This window comes from Photinus pyralis, unplaced genomic scaffold (assembly GCF_008802855.1).
Source record: "Photinus pyralis isolate 1611_PpyrPB1 unplaced genomic scaffold, Ppyr1.3 Ppyr1.4_LG5, whole genome shotgun sequence".
NCBI lineage: Eukaryota > Metazoa > Arthropoda > Insecta > Coleoptera > Lampyridae > Photinus > Photinus pyralis.
The window spans coordinates 509,321-526,738 of NW_022170596.1; the positions used below are offsets into that span (position 1 = coordinate 509,321).

Sequence of the window (17,418 nt, forward strand, 5' to 3'; positions counted from 1 at the left end):
AGAGAGAGTAATTAAATTTTGTTATTGTGCTAGCTTGCTTCTAATTGTTCCTGTTGTAGGTAGCTCGAGAGGGAAATTGTCTACATTCCAAGTCATCTTGACAACCTTCAATTTACCTCTGCGGATCGATATTAAAAGTAAACAACGACCAGGTACCATTTTCTCCGAAATAGATTTGCGGACTTTAGTTACGCAGTATTGTACCTACAATAACATTACCTATTGGTAGATTGTTGTTTAACAATTTTAAGAATAACGGAATGAGATTTTATGAAATTGACTAACTGAATTATATGTACTTTGTAATACAGGTACGAAAACGAAAAGCGACTCTTATTATTAAAGCGTAATATTGTAACATACATTTATTTATGTGCAATTAATTATTAAAGTTCACAGGAAGTCACTAATAACTAGAAGCTAAATTATAAATTGATTTATAACAGAAACAATGAGTCATGAAGGGTATTATTAAGAACTACCTATTATTAACTAAGTTTCTCTTTAAGCGATCGATTTTGACTTTATTAATCGATCGCCTAAAGAGAAACTTATTTAATAATAGGTAGTTCTTAATAATACCCTTCATTAATGACCTATTAAATGATGGAGTCATACATCAAGCATAACAATGAGTCATATCCTTTCATTACTAATCCTTTATCGACATGTTGGCGCCTTGATGTCGCTCTAGAAAATTCTTTACAATATTTTTATGCCAATGTATTTCCACATGCATATTCATACATTAGTTGGTAATCCGAGTTATATTCAATTAGACAAGAATGACCAGATGTACCTACGTGTTCAGATTAACAAACTTGCAACGTTTTGAATAAGTGCAATGACCTATTTTATGGCAATACAAGAGAGATGCTTTGTGAAATTGAGATATATACATAAAATTAGGTGTAGCAAGCGCGAGCACATTTTGAGGCATCCGAGATAATTATGGAGATTTATGCAAATTATTGCTTGATGTTAATCCCTGATGATCATCCCTTAAAGCAATTTGACGTTGCAGCCTTTCGCGTCATGAATTTACGCGCTGCAATCGTGAATAGCGCAGGTGCTACGTTCGGCCATAAACAAATACTAGCCCCTTATCGTTAAAACTTTGCCAATATTTTCGGAGCACCCAGAACAGCGGTTCCAAACTTATAATAAAATTACACTCAGAATATTTAAGAAGCTACACAGTACGCAAGTAGTCTTGTCATAAATCGCAGGTTTTGACAATTTGCGTGTGTAATAGCTTTGAATCCTGACTAACAGAGAGGGTGGTTATTCTTTGTAAAAATGAGGTTTGAGCTACAATATATTCTATTTCATCGTGGTAAGATGTGTTGTTACTCGATGGACAAGACTGCCATTTGTATTATATTGAGGAGATTGGATGTTGAAGCACTGTTATAGAAAAACTAATCAAAAGTGTGTTCGAGAAATAAATAAGAAAAATAAGTTAAATGCAAATGTTTGCGAAAGAAAGTGGCGAATCTCAAGGAATAAAATCGATATTCTAAACAATATTCGTATGGGAATTTATATGCCCCTACATGCATTTTCCCACATCGAAATTCTGGCTCACCGGGCACTTTCCCCAAAAAGTATAGCTTTCAGGAAGGTGGAAAGAAATTTCCTCTTCAAAATAACTGCATTGTAGGGTCGTTCTCAGTTGAATTCGCCCCAGAAATATTGGTCCCAGTAAGATTAACCCTGAGGAGTGGCAAAAGGATCCCAAGAGTGTATGAGAAGTTGTGAAGGAGCTGAATGACGAATAAATGTATTCCTTAATTTTGACCAGCACTTTCCAAGAGAAAAACTTTTTTTAGTCTCGGATTTTCTGAGTGTGAATTTTCCATTCAAGACGAATTTTTTAAGCGCAAACATTGCGGGGATGAAATTACCTGCAGGTCAATTTTTAGGGTGAATTACTGGAGCGGAATTAATGAGAACTTTTGGTTTTGGAGAATTTTTTAAGGTTGATTTTTGGGTCTAAGCTTTCCTGAACGTGAATTTTTCCTTTTTCCTTTCAAGTGGCATTATGGCAGAAATGAATTTTCCTTTTAGCGAATCTTGCCTGGAAGAATCTTGAAGATTATCACCTCTTCACAGCGCAGCGATGAAGACCTGGCTCGCAAGGCAGTGGTTCGATAGGGACGCCGAACTTCATGTCAGCGGTACCCAGTGCAGGTTAAAATCTCAGGCGGCGGAATTATAAAAGTTGGAATCAAAACACTTGCGTCAATTTGAATGGAGCTTGTGTTGATAAATAGCCCAAGAGTGTAGTCCCCAAATGTATATAATAATAGATTTTCTTTACAAGTTTAAAATTTTTTATTTCAAAACGTCTGCTACTTTCTGGACAACCCTCGTATATTTATGTATAATTTCAATAAATGCAAAAATACAATCAGTCTATTTTAATATCTCACGGTTTCTTACACTAATGCATTCTAAGCAAGTAACGATCATTTGAGTACCAAACCCTCACCCAATTTACTTAAAAAACTGTTGAAACGCATTATATGCAACATGGTTGAAAAATGGTCGTAGATTGTGGTAGAGTTATCGCACTGAGACAATTAGAAACAAATTTACAAATTGCCACTTGAGTGATATTCGTCTCCATTTCATTTTCGTAACAAACAAAATGAAAGAAAGCGGTCCTTAAAATTAATGGCTTCCGCCGTTAGGGCAGCAGTTATAAAGACGACACAAAGGAAATTAATAGAGCTTTTAAAATTTTTGTGTTTCTGCCACGTCAAAGCGAGGCTGTATGTTTATGCTTCCTTCATGGATCATGGTTCCGTAACAGATAGGTAGAGGCTTTCAAAGTACGGACCCGAATGTTTGCATTTTCCCCCATCAAGTATTTAAAATCAGCAACTACAGAAGGACACAACCTCTTTTTGAACGTCCATACTGTCTACATAGCGAGTAGCCAACTGTAGCAGAAATCCCACGACGGTAATTATTCCATGTCTTTTAAAGACTTTAGAAAATTAGCTAAAACTTTTAATATAAAATTCAAATTAGTTATATTTAAATGGAGAAAAGTCTAATATAACAAAGACTCATTTTCAATTTAATGTTTCCTTTTCATGTTTTCCTGTTTCAACAAAATGTCCAAGGCACTCTCGGCGTTTAACCGGGAAAATTTTATGACCCATGAACTTACCCTTATCGTAGTGTACTTGGATTTTCTGAGCGACTTTAATAAAAGTCTAAACCGTAAGGCAATAAAGTAATTTAACAGTCACGATGAATATTTTAAACCGCACCATCGTCGTTTCCTCGAGCGATTAAATTATGCCGTTTCAATTATGGCGATTTGAAGAACTAATAAAATTAAGCATCTTGGTATGAATACTTTAGAGAAGTTTCTCTCGCGATAGTTTTGCAGCGTTGTTTATGTTTACAATTCCAAAGTTTTAGAAAATATAAAAATTCACAAACTTTTCCTATATTTCATCGGAGCACTACAAGTAATTTAGTTTGGTATTGTTTATGATAAATGGCTGTACGGAAAGTTGTGTTGGTAGGTACCTCGAACATGTAAAGTTCGCGTGTGCGCTATTATTCAGAGGTGAGCAAAACTTGACCAAAGTTTGACAATTAAACAATTTTTCACATAAAACACCTTGGATGCATCCCATCTATGTCATAAGAATTGATTTTAGTCTTCTGCAGCAAACAAATCAGAACAAAACAATGAAAGACATTGCTCGATATCAATTTTAGAAGTAAATTTATTGCGTTAACTGAAAACTTTCGAAGAAAGTTATATATACGACACATGGAAATGAAAGGATGGATATTTATTATTTTATTTGTTTCTTTTACATTAATCAAAACCTAGATAGAGGAATACAAATTTGTGTGATCAATTTCTACGCTTCCCTGTCGACAAAAATGGAATCTATAGATATATTGTACAACACTTTTTCGCCCTTATGAAGTAATGAATGAATACTGATCGTTTGATGGAATCATAAACAGGCTTTTCCTTATCTGTGTCTATTACGTAGAGGACGTTGTGCACGCAAAAGCTTTTGTTTTCAACGTGATAAGGAAATTGCCAATATTTTTCCAATTAATTCACACTTTCCAGCAGATACATTGACGTTAAAGTTTCCGCAATGTAAATTACATTTTTCTACAACTGTCAAAAAAACCTGTCATTTTCTGACGGATTTCGAAACGCGAAGTACTAGATTTTTAATCGGTTAATTAATAAGTAAGGTTGCTCTTGACAACGTGCGCGATATCGTCAACAGTGAAAAAGCGCACGTGACAAAGTTGAGCTTAAACAGCAAATTTAATTAACAATCCGTTCAGTTGTAGAAAAAATATTGTATATAACGCTAGCGCGAAGTTATTTCGCGCATTTGACTGATATTTTAACTCGGCTTCGCCTCGTCAAAATACCTTCAGTCTCAATGCGTGAAATTGAACTTCGCGCTCTTGTTATATAAATAACTATTAAAGTAAATGTTGTATCCATTTTTTAACCGTTTTTTTGCTCTGGTGTTGGCCACATGTGGTACAATGGTGCACAAGGTTGCAATTTCGGGTTGTTTCATTGAATGTACCTTTAGTTTGACTAACTGACTGAATGCGCTTTAGTGTGCTAGGAGTGCAGTTGGTGCAAAGTTTCTTTTTAGGTTATGCCATATCTTTTAATTTAATCACCCATCTTTCTCCTACTTATATCGCAATCCGAAACCCATTTATTAATCGGGTATGCAAGTTCTATCAGTCCTTATCAAATGCTAAAACAAGTTCACCAACCTATGGTTGATATGATCTGCTTAGCTGGGTCTAACACATGGTATGTAAGATCAGACGCAGATCTAGCGCAATGCCAAACCTGTTGAAGGAATCTGGTAGATTTCAATGGATGAAGCTTGAAAGAAGGCATTGACAGACCTGAAGACATTATTAGTAACATCCGTGTTAAGCCAACAGAGTGAGAATGGCGAAACTGCTATCAACTAAATAAACCGATCCCAAACGGCAATGGACGACTGAGAAGAAGGGAATGCCTGGCAGTAATTTGGGTGATTATAAAAGTTACCAGCACGGGACTGAGTCCACTGTTATGACAGACTATCACTCCATGGTTTGGTCTTAAAGGACTCGCGTGGAAGGTTAGCAGTGCGTTTACAGCAATAACAAGATTCTACACAGAAAGAAGAAATTGGATTTAGCTTAACTAGATTGTATCGATACAGTACCTACCTTCAGGCAACTCAATTCGGGATAACATCACCAAGTATAAATGGTAAAGCCTTGAGCTCCCGTTGTTTCGTTGAATGTACCCTTCGTTTGAGTAACAGACTGAATGCACTTTAATGTATGAGGAGTGTGGTGGGTGCAACTGGGAATGGGGGAAGATCACTTTTGTCATTGAAATGGGGAGGAAGAGGTATCAAGCTAAAATTGTCTAAAATATATATATCTAAACGTATTTACGTGAATGCTATACTGCTGTATCTTTTCCAGGTAAAAGTATTTTCATAGGATTCCTTATTTGGTTAACATGTTTCTTTTTAGGTTATGCCATATGTTTTAATTTAATCACCTATGTTTCTTCTACCTATATCGCAATCCGAAATACACTTATTAATGGGGTTTGAATTAATTGGATTTTTTCTCATATTGATATTGTAGTTTTGGGATGTATCTTTCGAGTAGCGAGCATTAAAACAGTCCTATCGTTGAAGTACAGTTCTCTTATGAAGTGCTAAAACGAGTTCACCAACCTATGATTGATATGTTCTGCTTATCTGAAACTAAGCTAATACATGATCTGTAAGATCAGACGTTCTGCAATGTAATATGTGAAATATCGGAGGTAATCGGTAATTGCATTTGTCGTGTCTTCTCTATTACCGTACATTTTTGCTACCGTCCTGACAAATTGATCTGCTCTGATTACATGAAATAGAGAACTTACTAATGCGCAATCAACTTTAAAGTGCCTTTTAATTTATATTTTATGTTTGATTGTTTCTTGATATTTTTGTTTCCGTTTTTGTAGTATATTGGTGCGTCAAAGACCCAAATATGTTGCGCTCAAGTCACGATGGCGGGAATGAGGTGGAAAGCACGATGTTTGATCAATCGACGCTTACACTCACCTTGAGTGTTCATTAGTATCTTTCTGAAAGCTGATCATGAATTTAGTTAGAAGTTAAAAAGTTTGGTTAGAAGTAAATAGAATTTTGCTTGTCCTTTTGAATACAATATAAATCTTCTAACTGAGTTGAAATCATGTTGGTTAAGATTGCAATGTGTTGATAAACAGTAAAAGGGAATATTACATTTTTTTAGATTGTTCGTTGGAGGGAATATTACATTAATAAATAGCCAAGTAGCCACTTCAAAATGTTTAGTCTAATTTTGAAGGATTTTTAGCTAAAATTTAATATTGATGTTTTAGGAATTGGAGGACTGTAGATGAAGGCTAAGTTTGATTGATTCCAGTTTTAACGTATGTAAATATTTGGAAACTGTGTGTTTTTGGCCATGAAAGTGCTCTAAATGCAGGGGAAACCATTTTACATTTTAAAGGAACAGGTGAATAGATGGTCTCAAGTCAAAAACAGCGAATCGTTAAATGGGAAATGAAAGCAATTAGAGTTAAATGTTTAGAAATATTTGCCCGGAAATGACTGATTAGCAGAACTTACAATGGCAGTAGGATTATGGCTACGATGTTATCCTATATACTACTTACACACCTGCGCATGCGCATTCTTCTTTGAGCTCTTTCTTTTATGTCTAAGAACATGTGTACCAAATTTGGTTCCAATCCGTTCAGCTGTTTAGCCGGTACAGACAGATAGACCGATCGATATCGATGTTTTGTTTGATTCGGATCCCTGGTGCTCTAAAACGTGTATTTCCGTCAAGAAAGCGGAGGGTCATTTTTTACCCCAATGCAATACCCGTCTTACTAACGTGCGGGTGGTAAAACACACTAAAGTTGTTTTTTTGCGCTGTTCAATGGTTTTTGCTCGCTGATGATATAGCTTCCTTGACCTTTTCGTGATATTAACACTTTGGTATGTGAGTGAAAAGCTAATGTTCCGCTTCAGCCATGAAGTATTCTGCTCCATTTCCGCGACACAATATTCTATCATAAGTTCGTTATTTCCTCTCATTAGTCGCTCGAAGGTAATTTTAGTGGACCGTTGTCCGCTATGTTCGATGCATTACGATTTTGGGTCAATCGATAAAAGCAGGTAACTCCGGAAAGTGTTGTCCATCAATTATCGACACGTCCCGAGTGTTGGTCAAAGACGACAGTGATAGATCATTAAATCCCAACATTATGTATTCTGGACGACGTCCAGCATTAACGAGCGAGATTTTGTATGGTTGCCAAATGATTGTGTTTCGGGGTAACAGTTTAAGTTTCTATTGACCGTTTAATTATGAGGGAGAATGTGAACACTAAATACAAATTTTGCGATAAAGTAGATACAAACAAAACCGTATACTCCGTACATGTTAGCGCATATAGAAGTCTGGAGAGATTAATTAATTTTGCTTGTGACATTGTATGCAAGGGAAGCAGAGCTTGTAATTTTAAGTGGTTTATGTCTGTAAAGTCACTTTGGTTTACTGTAACCGTAACCGCTCAGTCTGCCCCGCAACTGTCGAGGTCCGCATTTTATATTATCTCTCTACCCACCACACCTCAATCAAAACGCAAACTTTACCCCCATTGTATTTGCTAATAAAGTAGGGGTTGTAAAACTCGAAATATTATTCCGAATTAATAAACGGTTCGTGGAGTGGCATAAAAATGGTCGAAAGGAAACCGATAAATACCGATGGGAGTAGAAAGCTTCCCTTTAAGAAAATTCTATTGGGTTCTTTATCTCGAAAATAAATTACCTTTGTTCTCTCTCAGGGTTGAACAAGTTCATTTGCTGAACTAATTGTCCACGTTTAGATCTCATAAATGAGACAACCAATCTTAACAAGTCTCTAATTAAACGTTCTTATGCACATAATTGCAATTAAACGTCTTTTACCTCCATTGTCAGCGTCGACTTTAATTTCGATAGAAATGAAAGAAAGGTTTATGATTCACAACTTAAGCTTGTCACAGGTGTGAAATAACGTCTGGAAACTGGGAATATTCCGAATTACTTCTAGTAGTTCTCTGCCCGTTTAATAACGAAGGTGGAAACAGGTGTCTCAATTTTCACAGTATATAACATTCTGGATCTTTACAGGGTTTAAAGTGGACGATTGTGCAATGAAATCTAAAGACTAGCCGTGCGTGTCAGAACATCTAAAAGAAAAAAAAAGGAACTGGTTAATGAAGCAGCATTCATTGCACTGCTGAATTCCGTTGGCACATAATCTGTGTGAGACAATTAATGCAACAATAATACATTCTCTGTACTGAACTCCCGGAAAAACTTTAACACCGATTTGTACTGATTTGAGACGTTAGATTCTGCCAGGGTTCCATAGTATGCAAAGGATTATTGTTTTGTAAACTTATTGAAGGAAGGTAACGATTCGTTGTTTTAAATGTAAAAAGGCAGGACACAAAGGAAACGTGTGTCCGAAAAACAAGAAAGAGAGCACGATGGTCGTGGGTATTTCTGTCTCAGCTTGTCAACGCTTGTAAACGACCCAAGCAGGAAATGGGGAATGGGGAGAGTAGTGCAACCACTCACTTATGTAACGGACCGCAGAATTTCGAGGAAATTTTGTACACATGACGCGACTGTCACCACCGGTAACGAAGGTAAAGTGCGTTTTATCGCGGACGCAAATGCTACCGTGACAGACGTCACGTTACAAACCCACTACCCCCGAACTTGAGAACTAATCTCTTATCTGTTAGTGAAGTTCCAGGAGGACAAGATTTCGGTACCCAATACTCCAGATAGATGTTGTTTTGATTTTATTCTATGGTCTATTTAGAAATATTTGCGCGAGATACTTTGGTAAATTTATCTCCGGTCATTAGGATAAGAGTGTTATCGCTGTGTAAAATTAAGATAAGTAGGTTTAGTTGATAAGAAAAAAAGAAAAATTTAAGTGGAAGAGAAGCGGAAACTTAGAGAGAGAAGAATGTTTTAAATAGCAGAGACAGACGTGAATCATGGATTGTTTGGTGGTGGCCGATAATCGTTGCTTGTTTTGGTTTGGTGGACGTTAAAACGTAGCCGCATATTGTTTTGGTAATTGGCAGTTGTTTCCGTATTTGAGCGTATTATTGCAAGACAGTCCGTCATGCCAGTTGTACAGTTTTGTAGAAGAAACCTAGTGGTTGGTCTAAGGCCGGTTATGCACGGCGTTATACGTCGCGCGCTTCGGAACGCGGAAATTGGCGGGTCATTCACGCATTTCTATCACGAACGTGCGTATGACACTTCGGTTAATTTTACGCGTTTTTTTACAAGAAGTTGTACTCGTAGTGCTGACTAGTTGTTAACAAATATAGTGATTCATATATACAATTTGGATCAGAAACCGCGTAAAAGAAGGCGCTGATCAGTAGTTCCCAACAGTGTCAAAATGATTGTCCGAAGAGGCATCCAATTCCGTAGCGGGTTCTCGGATTCTGTTATTTTAACACGTCGTGCAAAATGTAAACTCGTAGCCGGAGTGACGAACAGATCGAGGCGTTAGAAGTTAAATTAAAGTAGTGAAGTTTTCATAAAGAAGTTAGTCGAAGTGTTGAGTGTATCGCGCAGTTATCGCATAAGGAAGGCTTTCTGTAAGATATTCAAGAATCAGTTAAAGCAAGTTTTCCACCATCAAAGAGCCAACATTACATCTGTAATGACAATGAATCCAATGTTGCTTAAACCGAAATTTAACTGAAGTTCCCGAAGTCATTTAATGAAAATCGCATTTACGACCACATATTAGGATTTGGATAAAGCAGTGCAGATAGTGGATAAATTTATTCAAGAAGTGGGACGCGTAGAAAGATTATTGAGGATAATGCAACTTATTTTAATGACAGATTTAGATTAGCTTTAAGGGAAAGAAAAATTAATTAAGAATTTTGTCTAATTAGACATCCACAGGGGAATCCTTCGGAACGTTCAAGAGGTTTTAAGTGTTTTAGGTTGTATAATGAAGCACACATAATTTTATTTAATGAAGATACTGAGCGACCACCGGTTTATGTAATGTTTGGGATTTTTACAGAAAGAGAAAGACCATAGGAAAAGATATAAGGGGGGAAGGAAAATTAAAGCAAGAATGGAAAAAGGTTAGAAAAAAATACAGGATGAAGGTAGAATCCAGGTGGGTGCGGCGGATGTCCAGACGTTGTAAGATAAGGTAAATTATTTTTTGTGTCACAATTGTAATTAAGGTTTCTTTAAGTAATTCTTTCAATCGATCGCTTGTTGCGTGGTATTTGTGCTTTGGAATTGTGCAGTTGGTCAAGGCTGCTGAGATTTCTCAAATTCTATAAAATTATGGTCCTATCGAGATTTTTCGTAGTAGCGGATGCTGGGCGTGCTCTGAAAAAAATAATCAACCGTTTGTCATTCCACATAGCAACGGACATGCCCTTAATGGCACAAATTCATTAATGCTTTCATGTGTTCCTTTAAAGCTTAAATGGCTAAGAGTAAATTGTACTCCCTGAAATGAATCCCTCTGAATTGTTTTTGGGCAAAATTTAATCTTCGACTGTTCTTTAGGCATTACCTTTTGTGTTAGTTTAGAAATTGGTAATTCAGATGAAAAGCAATTTTCGTTGTGATTCATTCGCCATGCATTTTCATTAATCGACAGAATCTCTAAAAGCTTACTCTTCATACAAGATTTCAAGTTAGCGTTTAATTTCCTTCACTAACTTCTAATAAAAGTGCGAATAAGTCCAAGCATTATTTCATAGTGTTTAATTCTTTTGCAAACTTTCTTAGCTATTTATCAACAAAGTTGCCCAGAGAAAATATCTACTCTACTTGTCCCCCCACTCTTTTGTCATATGAACAATTTTAATTTAGTTCACATTTTCGCATGTTGACGACCAGCGCCACCGTCCGAACAACCAATAGCATTACAATAAATTCGCAGGATAAAATATGTAGATTGCTAATCATTTGCACATCAGGTCTCTTTTCATGAAGTGCGTAATGCTAACCATCGTCGGGCAACTCATGCAGTAGCTAATAAAGAATGTCCGTACCCGTGGTTTGGCGCATTTTCACTTTCAATAGTAACCCTTGTTAGAATGGTGTGATTAAGCGAAACCTTGAGAGTATACCCTGTCCCAACATTCATTAATCAGTCTATTTTTGGACATAATATAATGATTAAAATTCCACCCTTTTCCTTTTTTTTAGTCTTATAAGGGTTTTTATTATACGTAAAGTACGACAAAAACGGCCATTCGGACAACGGCATATTTTCATATCCACGAAAAACCGTATTTTTAATTTTAGTGTAGGGTCGCAACCACTTGTGTCGGGTAATGCAAAAAATTACTCGACAAAGGTTGGGCCATGATAAAATTACTACTAAACGCTTCTGGAACAGGTGAATGTTTTGCTTGGGCTGTAATTTTTTGTAGGCAATTCGAAAAGCACACAAAAACTGAAATACTCTCGTTATGAAATGAATCGTTACCCGGGAACCTTGCGGATGACAATAGTTTCCCATTCGGTTTCCGGGAATGGCTCTAAAGCCGTTTCGAGTAGCGAATTTCCATCGGTTATGTTCAACAATTTGAATACTAACAGCCTAACCCGATGTATTCCTAAACTGTTTATTTTCCTGATCTTTCAGTCGAGAGAAAAAGTGCTGTAAACTTCAATGCGTTCAGCTTAGTAGTGGAAATAGTTAATTTGACTTACCTGAGCCGCAACGTGCCCTTGCTTTAGTCGTGGCAAATCCGTATGACTCCAAGCGCTGTTTGACCAAGGCGTCACGTTTCTCAAATCCTCTCCGAATTTGAAGTCCTTCAGGCGATTATGCAAGAACTTGCGAATATTCCACGGAAGATCGTTGTGTCCGTCAATCAGAGGCACTTCCTGTAGTAATCTGGAGGCGAACTCCAGGCGTTCTTCCAAAGAGGCTCCGGCGCTTATTTTTAAAGCGATCGGTACACCAACACCCGCAGCAGCGGCAAGAAAAAGAACCGTCACAATGATCCACCAGTGTCTTGTTGACAAGTCCATTCCTAAAACAATTGTGTGTCGATTAGTGTTTCCTCATTCCAGTTAGTGCGTACACAAAAATTTGATTCTTAATATATTTCTAAATTACAGGTGTTACGGATTCGATACGAAGTTTTAGGAAATTTTACAAAGTACGCTGTACAATAAGAGAGGTGGTCTAATACCATGATTGTTTCAATGTAAAAAAGAGGCGGTAAGATTGGGTTCAGTCTATCACACTTTAGCTGATGCCAGTGTTGTGGTGTTTTCCTACGAAAATCACGATCACCGCATCTCTCTCACATATATCTCACAAACTGATTTAACATACAAATATTGGCTCGTATGAATAAAAGTAAGCAAATGCTTATACTTGCAAAATTCAAAGTAAATACTCGTAAGTGCTCCTTCACACTGGGCGACTTGCGTTGCGTTGCTGAGCAGCAGGACAGGACGCAGTGCAGCGCTGCTAAACAGACCAGTATAAAGGGGCACTTACGAGTATTTACTTTAAATTTGGCAAGTATAAGCATTTGCTTATTTTTATTCATACGGGCCATTGTAAAACATTTTGTATCATACTGCTCTTTTTTCTACTAAAAAGCCATACAGATTTTAATTAGAATGTATACATTCAAATAAAAGCAAATGTCGATCACTTGATTTGTTTGACCTGACATACGTTTAGATAGATGCCGGCTCATGTTGCTAGGTAACATTTTCAGTCCCCGATTTAGCAGACCCCAATGACTCTATTTATTGTAGGCGGACTTATTTTATCCATCCCATCATTTTCCGAAGGTAATATTTGATATCCTCAGTACAACTCTAGAACGAATTTCCTGACTGATCTATTCTTAGATCAGAAAATAGAACGACAAAAGGAAAAAAGCCACATTACAACACTTCCTCTTCTATTTACCTCATTTCTTCATCTCTTGTCCCAACTTGCAGTCCACTTCTTAATTCTCTAGTTAAAATACGCACAATTCTATTATTATTATTATTGTTAAAAGCTTAAAAAATTCATTAATTTCATTATTTTTCTGTACCAATTTTATCATTGTTTTGTGACGTGCCAAGTTAGACATGATACAGCAACAGCAATTATAGGGGCGGACGTATATTATAGACCGTTTTGTGGTGAATTTTAATTTACAAGAGTGCTGAATGATATCGAAAAAAATTATCTAAACGCGCACCTGCAATAAAATCTTTCTATAAAATTGAAAGGCTGGTTGCGTTGAAATATAAAACTAATTAATTTTTAGCGACAAGCGCAAACCTTATCTACGACCGGAGAAAAACATGAGATAAAACTTTCAAATATGACACAAATAATTTTCCTTATATTACAGCACTGCATCCACCTGGATTATATCTTTATCCCGTATTTTTTTCTAACCTTTTTCCATTCCTGTTTAGCTTTTCTTCCCCCCTATTTGACTTAACCCAAGGTCCCTCTGGGAAAAGTGCAAGCATTACATAATCCGGTGATTTTTTAGTTAATCTTTCCTCACATAATTAATTATCCACCATGTACAGCTCTTCTCCCGTCTTGCTTCTATTAATAAATCTTCTAATTTACATCCTCGAAACCGCTGCTTCTCAACTATCTTAAAAGTCATAACTCTTCCGCTTCTTGGCTCTCTTTTACCCTTTTCTATGAAAACAATATTGTATTTTCTTTCACTCGGTTTTTCCAAATCCTTCCCCATTCCTGTAGGTACTTGTGTCGCACTCAGTTGTTTGCCCACTGGAACTTCTTCTTGGTGCCTATGAACTTCCATTTTATGCTTACGATCTTTCTCTTCTTTATTTTTATGATTAATTACTTTACTTGTCATTGATGTTGTAAGCAGTATTGGCTTGGTTTTAATTATATTACGATGGTATTTCTAACGGAACATCCACTTTCGAACTAACGTCAAGTACTTTTACATCAACAACAGGCATCTTTACCAATATGATCGGTTCCACTTCAGCTGTTGGTGGGGGTGGTTTCAACCACTCTGATCATATTTCACATCAACTTTCAATTCCACTTCCTGTGCTTTATCAATCTTTTCCGGCGTCTTTAATCACAACAGGCTGTTCGCCAACCTTCTCCACTTTCCTCTCAACAACTAGGCTTACCACCTTCTGGTTCACCCCTCGCAGATGTCCACGTATTTCTTCTTCAATTTCCGCCTTTTCTTCCATAGTCTTAAGGATTTATTCGACAATTGCTGTAATACAAAGTGGTCACAGTGCCAGCGAAAAAGACCACGCATGCAAGCGCGCGATCAAAATAGATTAAAGAAACTCTTAATTACCTTGATACTGTCAATAATCCAAAAACCAGTCTTACACTGCAATTCCCAGTCAAAGGCCCACAAACACTAATCTGGCTTCTCAGGAAAGCAAATTTCTTCACTTCATAACACAACTTTTTCTCCGAATTCGATTAATCACCTCTAAACCGACGTACTTCAATCTCTTAGACCACTAACTAACAACGTCCTTCAATGAACTTATAATTACACAAACGCAAAGGCTTTAAGTACATCCGAAAATCGAGAAGCCGGAAGCACGGCTCCAACAAATGGACCCGACTCCACCTATAGTTGTTTTGGTGATTGGCAGATTTGCCGCATTTGAGCGTATTATTGTAAGACACTTCGTCTTGAAAGTTATAAATTGGTGTAGAAGAAAATTAATTAAGTGCTCTAAGAGATTTTTATTACGCCGTTAAAGTGGAATTAAAGAAGTCAAGTTTACAAAGAAGTTGTTGTTTCCCAGTATTTGTTAAATGGAGTGTTTCCACCATCAAAAAGCCAATATTATATCTGAAATTACAAAGAATCCAGTGTCGTTTATATCGAAATTTAAGTGGAACCAACGAAGTGAAGTTCGGTAGGTAACATCTGTTGGTTTTTGTGAAAATCGCAGCTACGACCGGGTATTTTGGATTATTAATTGTGTCAATAGATCGTTTGTTGCGTGGTAAGTGCACTTTGACCCTGATTGCTTGGTTTTATTTCAGTCTTATTAATTGATTTTGTCTAATAAATTTGTTTGACCTGTAAATGTTCTCTGTTGATGATGATTACCATTATTCATGTAGTAGGTAAATATCTCAAAAGCTGTAGAGGAAGTTACGACACGCAAGAGGTTTTTGTTACAGCGCAGCGCCAGCTCAAAATGCGTGGTTTGAAATTTCAAAATCTGGGAAACCAACCATTTGAGAATATATTTAAAGTTATTCAGAAGGCTCCAAATTTTTCAAGGAATTCCACTTGTCTCTAAGACATTTAACTTTCAAAGCCATAAAGAGGCTTCAAAAGTCTCCATACAGATCAAACAAAGCTAATTTGAGCGCTTTTCAAGGATCATCAGAAGAAGTCGTTTGTTTTTGTAGTCTTAAGGAACTTTTAACAGCACTTGCACTTAAAAATATTTATTAGTTCCTAAGAGCTTTTAATGGCCCCAAAATGTATTCCCGAGAATAGTCTTTGCGGCCTTTAGAGCCTTTAACACCTTTTAACAATTTTTAGAAGCTTTTAAAAATTGCTAGCAGCACCGATTTTCAAAGAGTGTTCCAAAGAGCTTATCTGTGATTTATGAGCATTTATTTAATAATACTTTCTAAGATGTTTTATGAACCTCTTACTTTTGTAGTTCTTTAAAACTATTAGGTTTTCAAGTGTCTCAAGATTTTCCATGAATCTGCAATGGGCTGCGGAGTCCTTGAGAAACTTTAAAATTTTTTAATGTCCACGAGAACCTTTGAGGGACTTTAGGAGTTTTTAAATCCTTTAAAAGCGTTTCGCTCATGTGGAGTCGTTAAAGGCCTTTAGAATCCTCAAAATTTAGTCTACCAAATTGCAAGATAGTCGAGTGTCTAATGTTGAACCCAGGCTGCGTCATATTACGCCAATAAGATTCTGTTCAAAGGTCCCTGAGACGTACAAAAAACGATCGGTCATTCTATGAGTCGTTTGAGAATACAAAAAACTCAAATATTTGAGTTTCTATAGAGAGTGTAACGCATAGTATGTAAAAATTGAGCGGTTTAAAATACCAAATACCACTGATCTACGAAGTGCGACTAGTTCCAACGTTACATGTGGGAAAAAACCTAACGAAGCAACTCAGATTTTTGCCCCTACAAAGAACGCGTCACCATCTTGCGGTTTATCGATCCTAGGGATCTCTAAGTTTTGCAGATTGTTGTGAATTTCGTGATTCTTGAATTAATTGAATTAATGACTGTGATTTTTTAAATCTTATTAATTCTTCATATTCTTGAGGTTACTGCCGCTCTTGACAATTCCAAGATCTTTTGTCATTATTGTGATTCTGAAGGATCGTGGGAGTCATCACCAGTTATCGAGAGTGAGGGGTCTTGAAGTTCTTGACATTCTTGGGGTTTTCGAAGTTTTAAACTATTTACATTTTTCAAATTTTTTAAATTCATCACCATAATATTACTAGAATTTTCCAGTTACTTGGGATACTTGGGATCGTTAAGATCTTGCATCATCGAATTTAAAGTGAGCAAGTTCAGGAAATAATCGACGGGATCGCTTACCGCCTACCGCCGCGCCGCCGGTGCCGGAGTGGTAGTCGACGGGACTGTAATCGCCGGGTTGACCGTGTCCGACATTAATTCAGAACTCACTCATTTTTCCTACGAGAGCTTATAGTTGGCCTGTAAACATTCAGGTTGGATAATTCGCCTTGGTGAATTTGCTAACCAGAATTCGGCTCAGGATGTAAGAAGAGATCATGGTAAGCGAGTTTCCGGGAATACTTCGTAGGTGAATAGAACCGATACTATTCCGGGCACAGTTTATCTTAACGAGATTTTTGAATGTATTGATAAGAGCTTCTTTTTCTGGTTGCAAAGAATCTCAGAAATTCACAAAACATGCGGTCCAACGAATGAAATAAATCCATTCAGCGAAGTTATCAACAGAACCGAGCTTGATTGCATAGGAGAAAGTACGCGATTAGGTAAACGTGTTTTAATAATGAAAACTGAATAAAAAATCTTCCTCGTTTTAAAAATAAGATTAATTCCCGGGCACATCCTTAAGGCGATACCATGCATACAAAATGAACATGTAAACTTTATTAACTTCGGCAAAGCCTTTCATTCCCCGGTATTCATATCCGACAAATTACAATTTTGAGAAGAAACCACGCGACTGCCAAAAAAGATTCATACTGAAATAGGTTTAAATCCAACAAACGTCAATGCTAAAGCTCCTAC

At 36.8% G+C, this 17,418-nt stretch overlaps 1 protein-coding gene across 1 annotated transcript in view; it reads right to left on the minus strand.

Annotated features, from left to right (window-relative positions):
• Positions 1-10,173: 10,173 nt before the first annotated feature.
• LOC116171710 (putative dipeptidase NECHADRAFT_87110) overlaps positions 10,174-17,418 on the minus strand; it is a 64,181-nt gene continuing 56,936 nt past the window's right edge. Inside the window, exons 2-3 of the mRNA XM_031488687.1 lie at positions 11,859-12,184; positions 10,174-10,517 (exon numbers count right to left, since the gene is read on the minus strand). Of these exons, the coding sequence (XP_031344547.1) occupies positions 10,479-10,517; positions 11,859-12,182 (363 nt within the window). The 5' untranslated portion in view covers positions 12,183-12,184 and the 3' untranslated portion in view covers positions 10,174-10,478. The remainder of the gene's footprint in view (positions 10,518-11,858; positions 12,185-17,418) is intronic.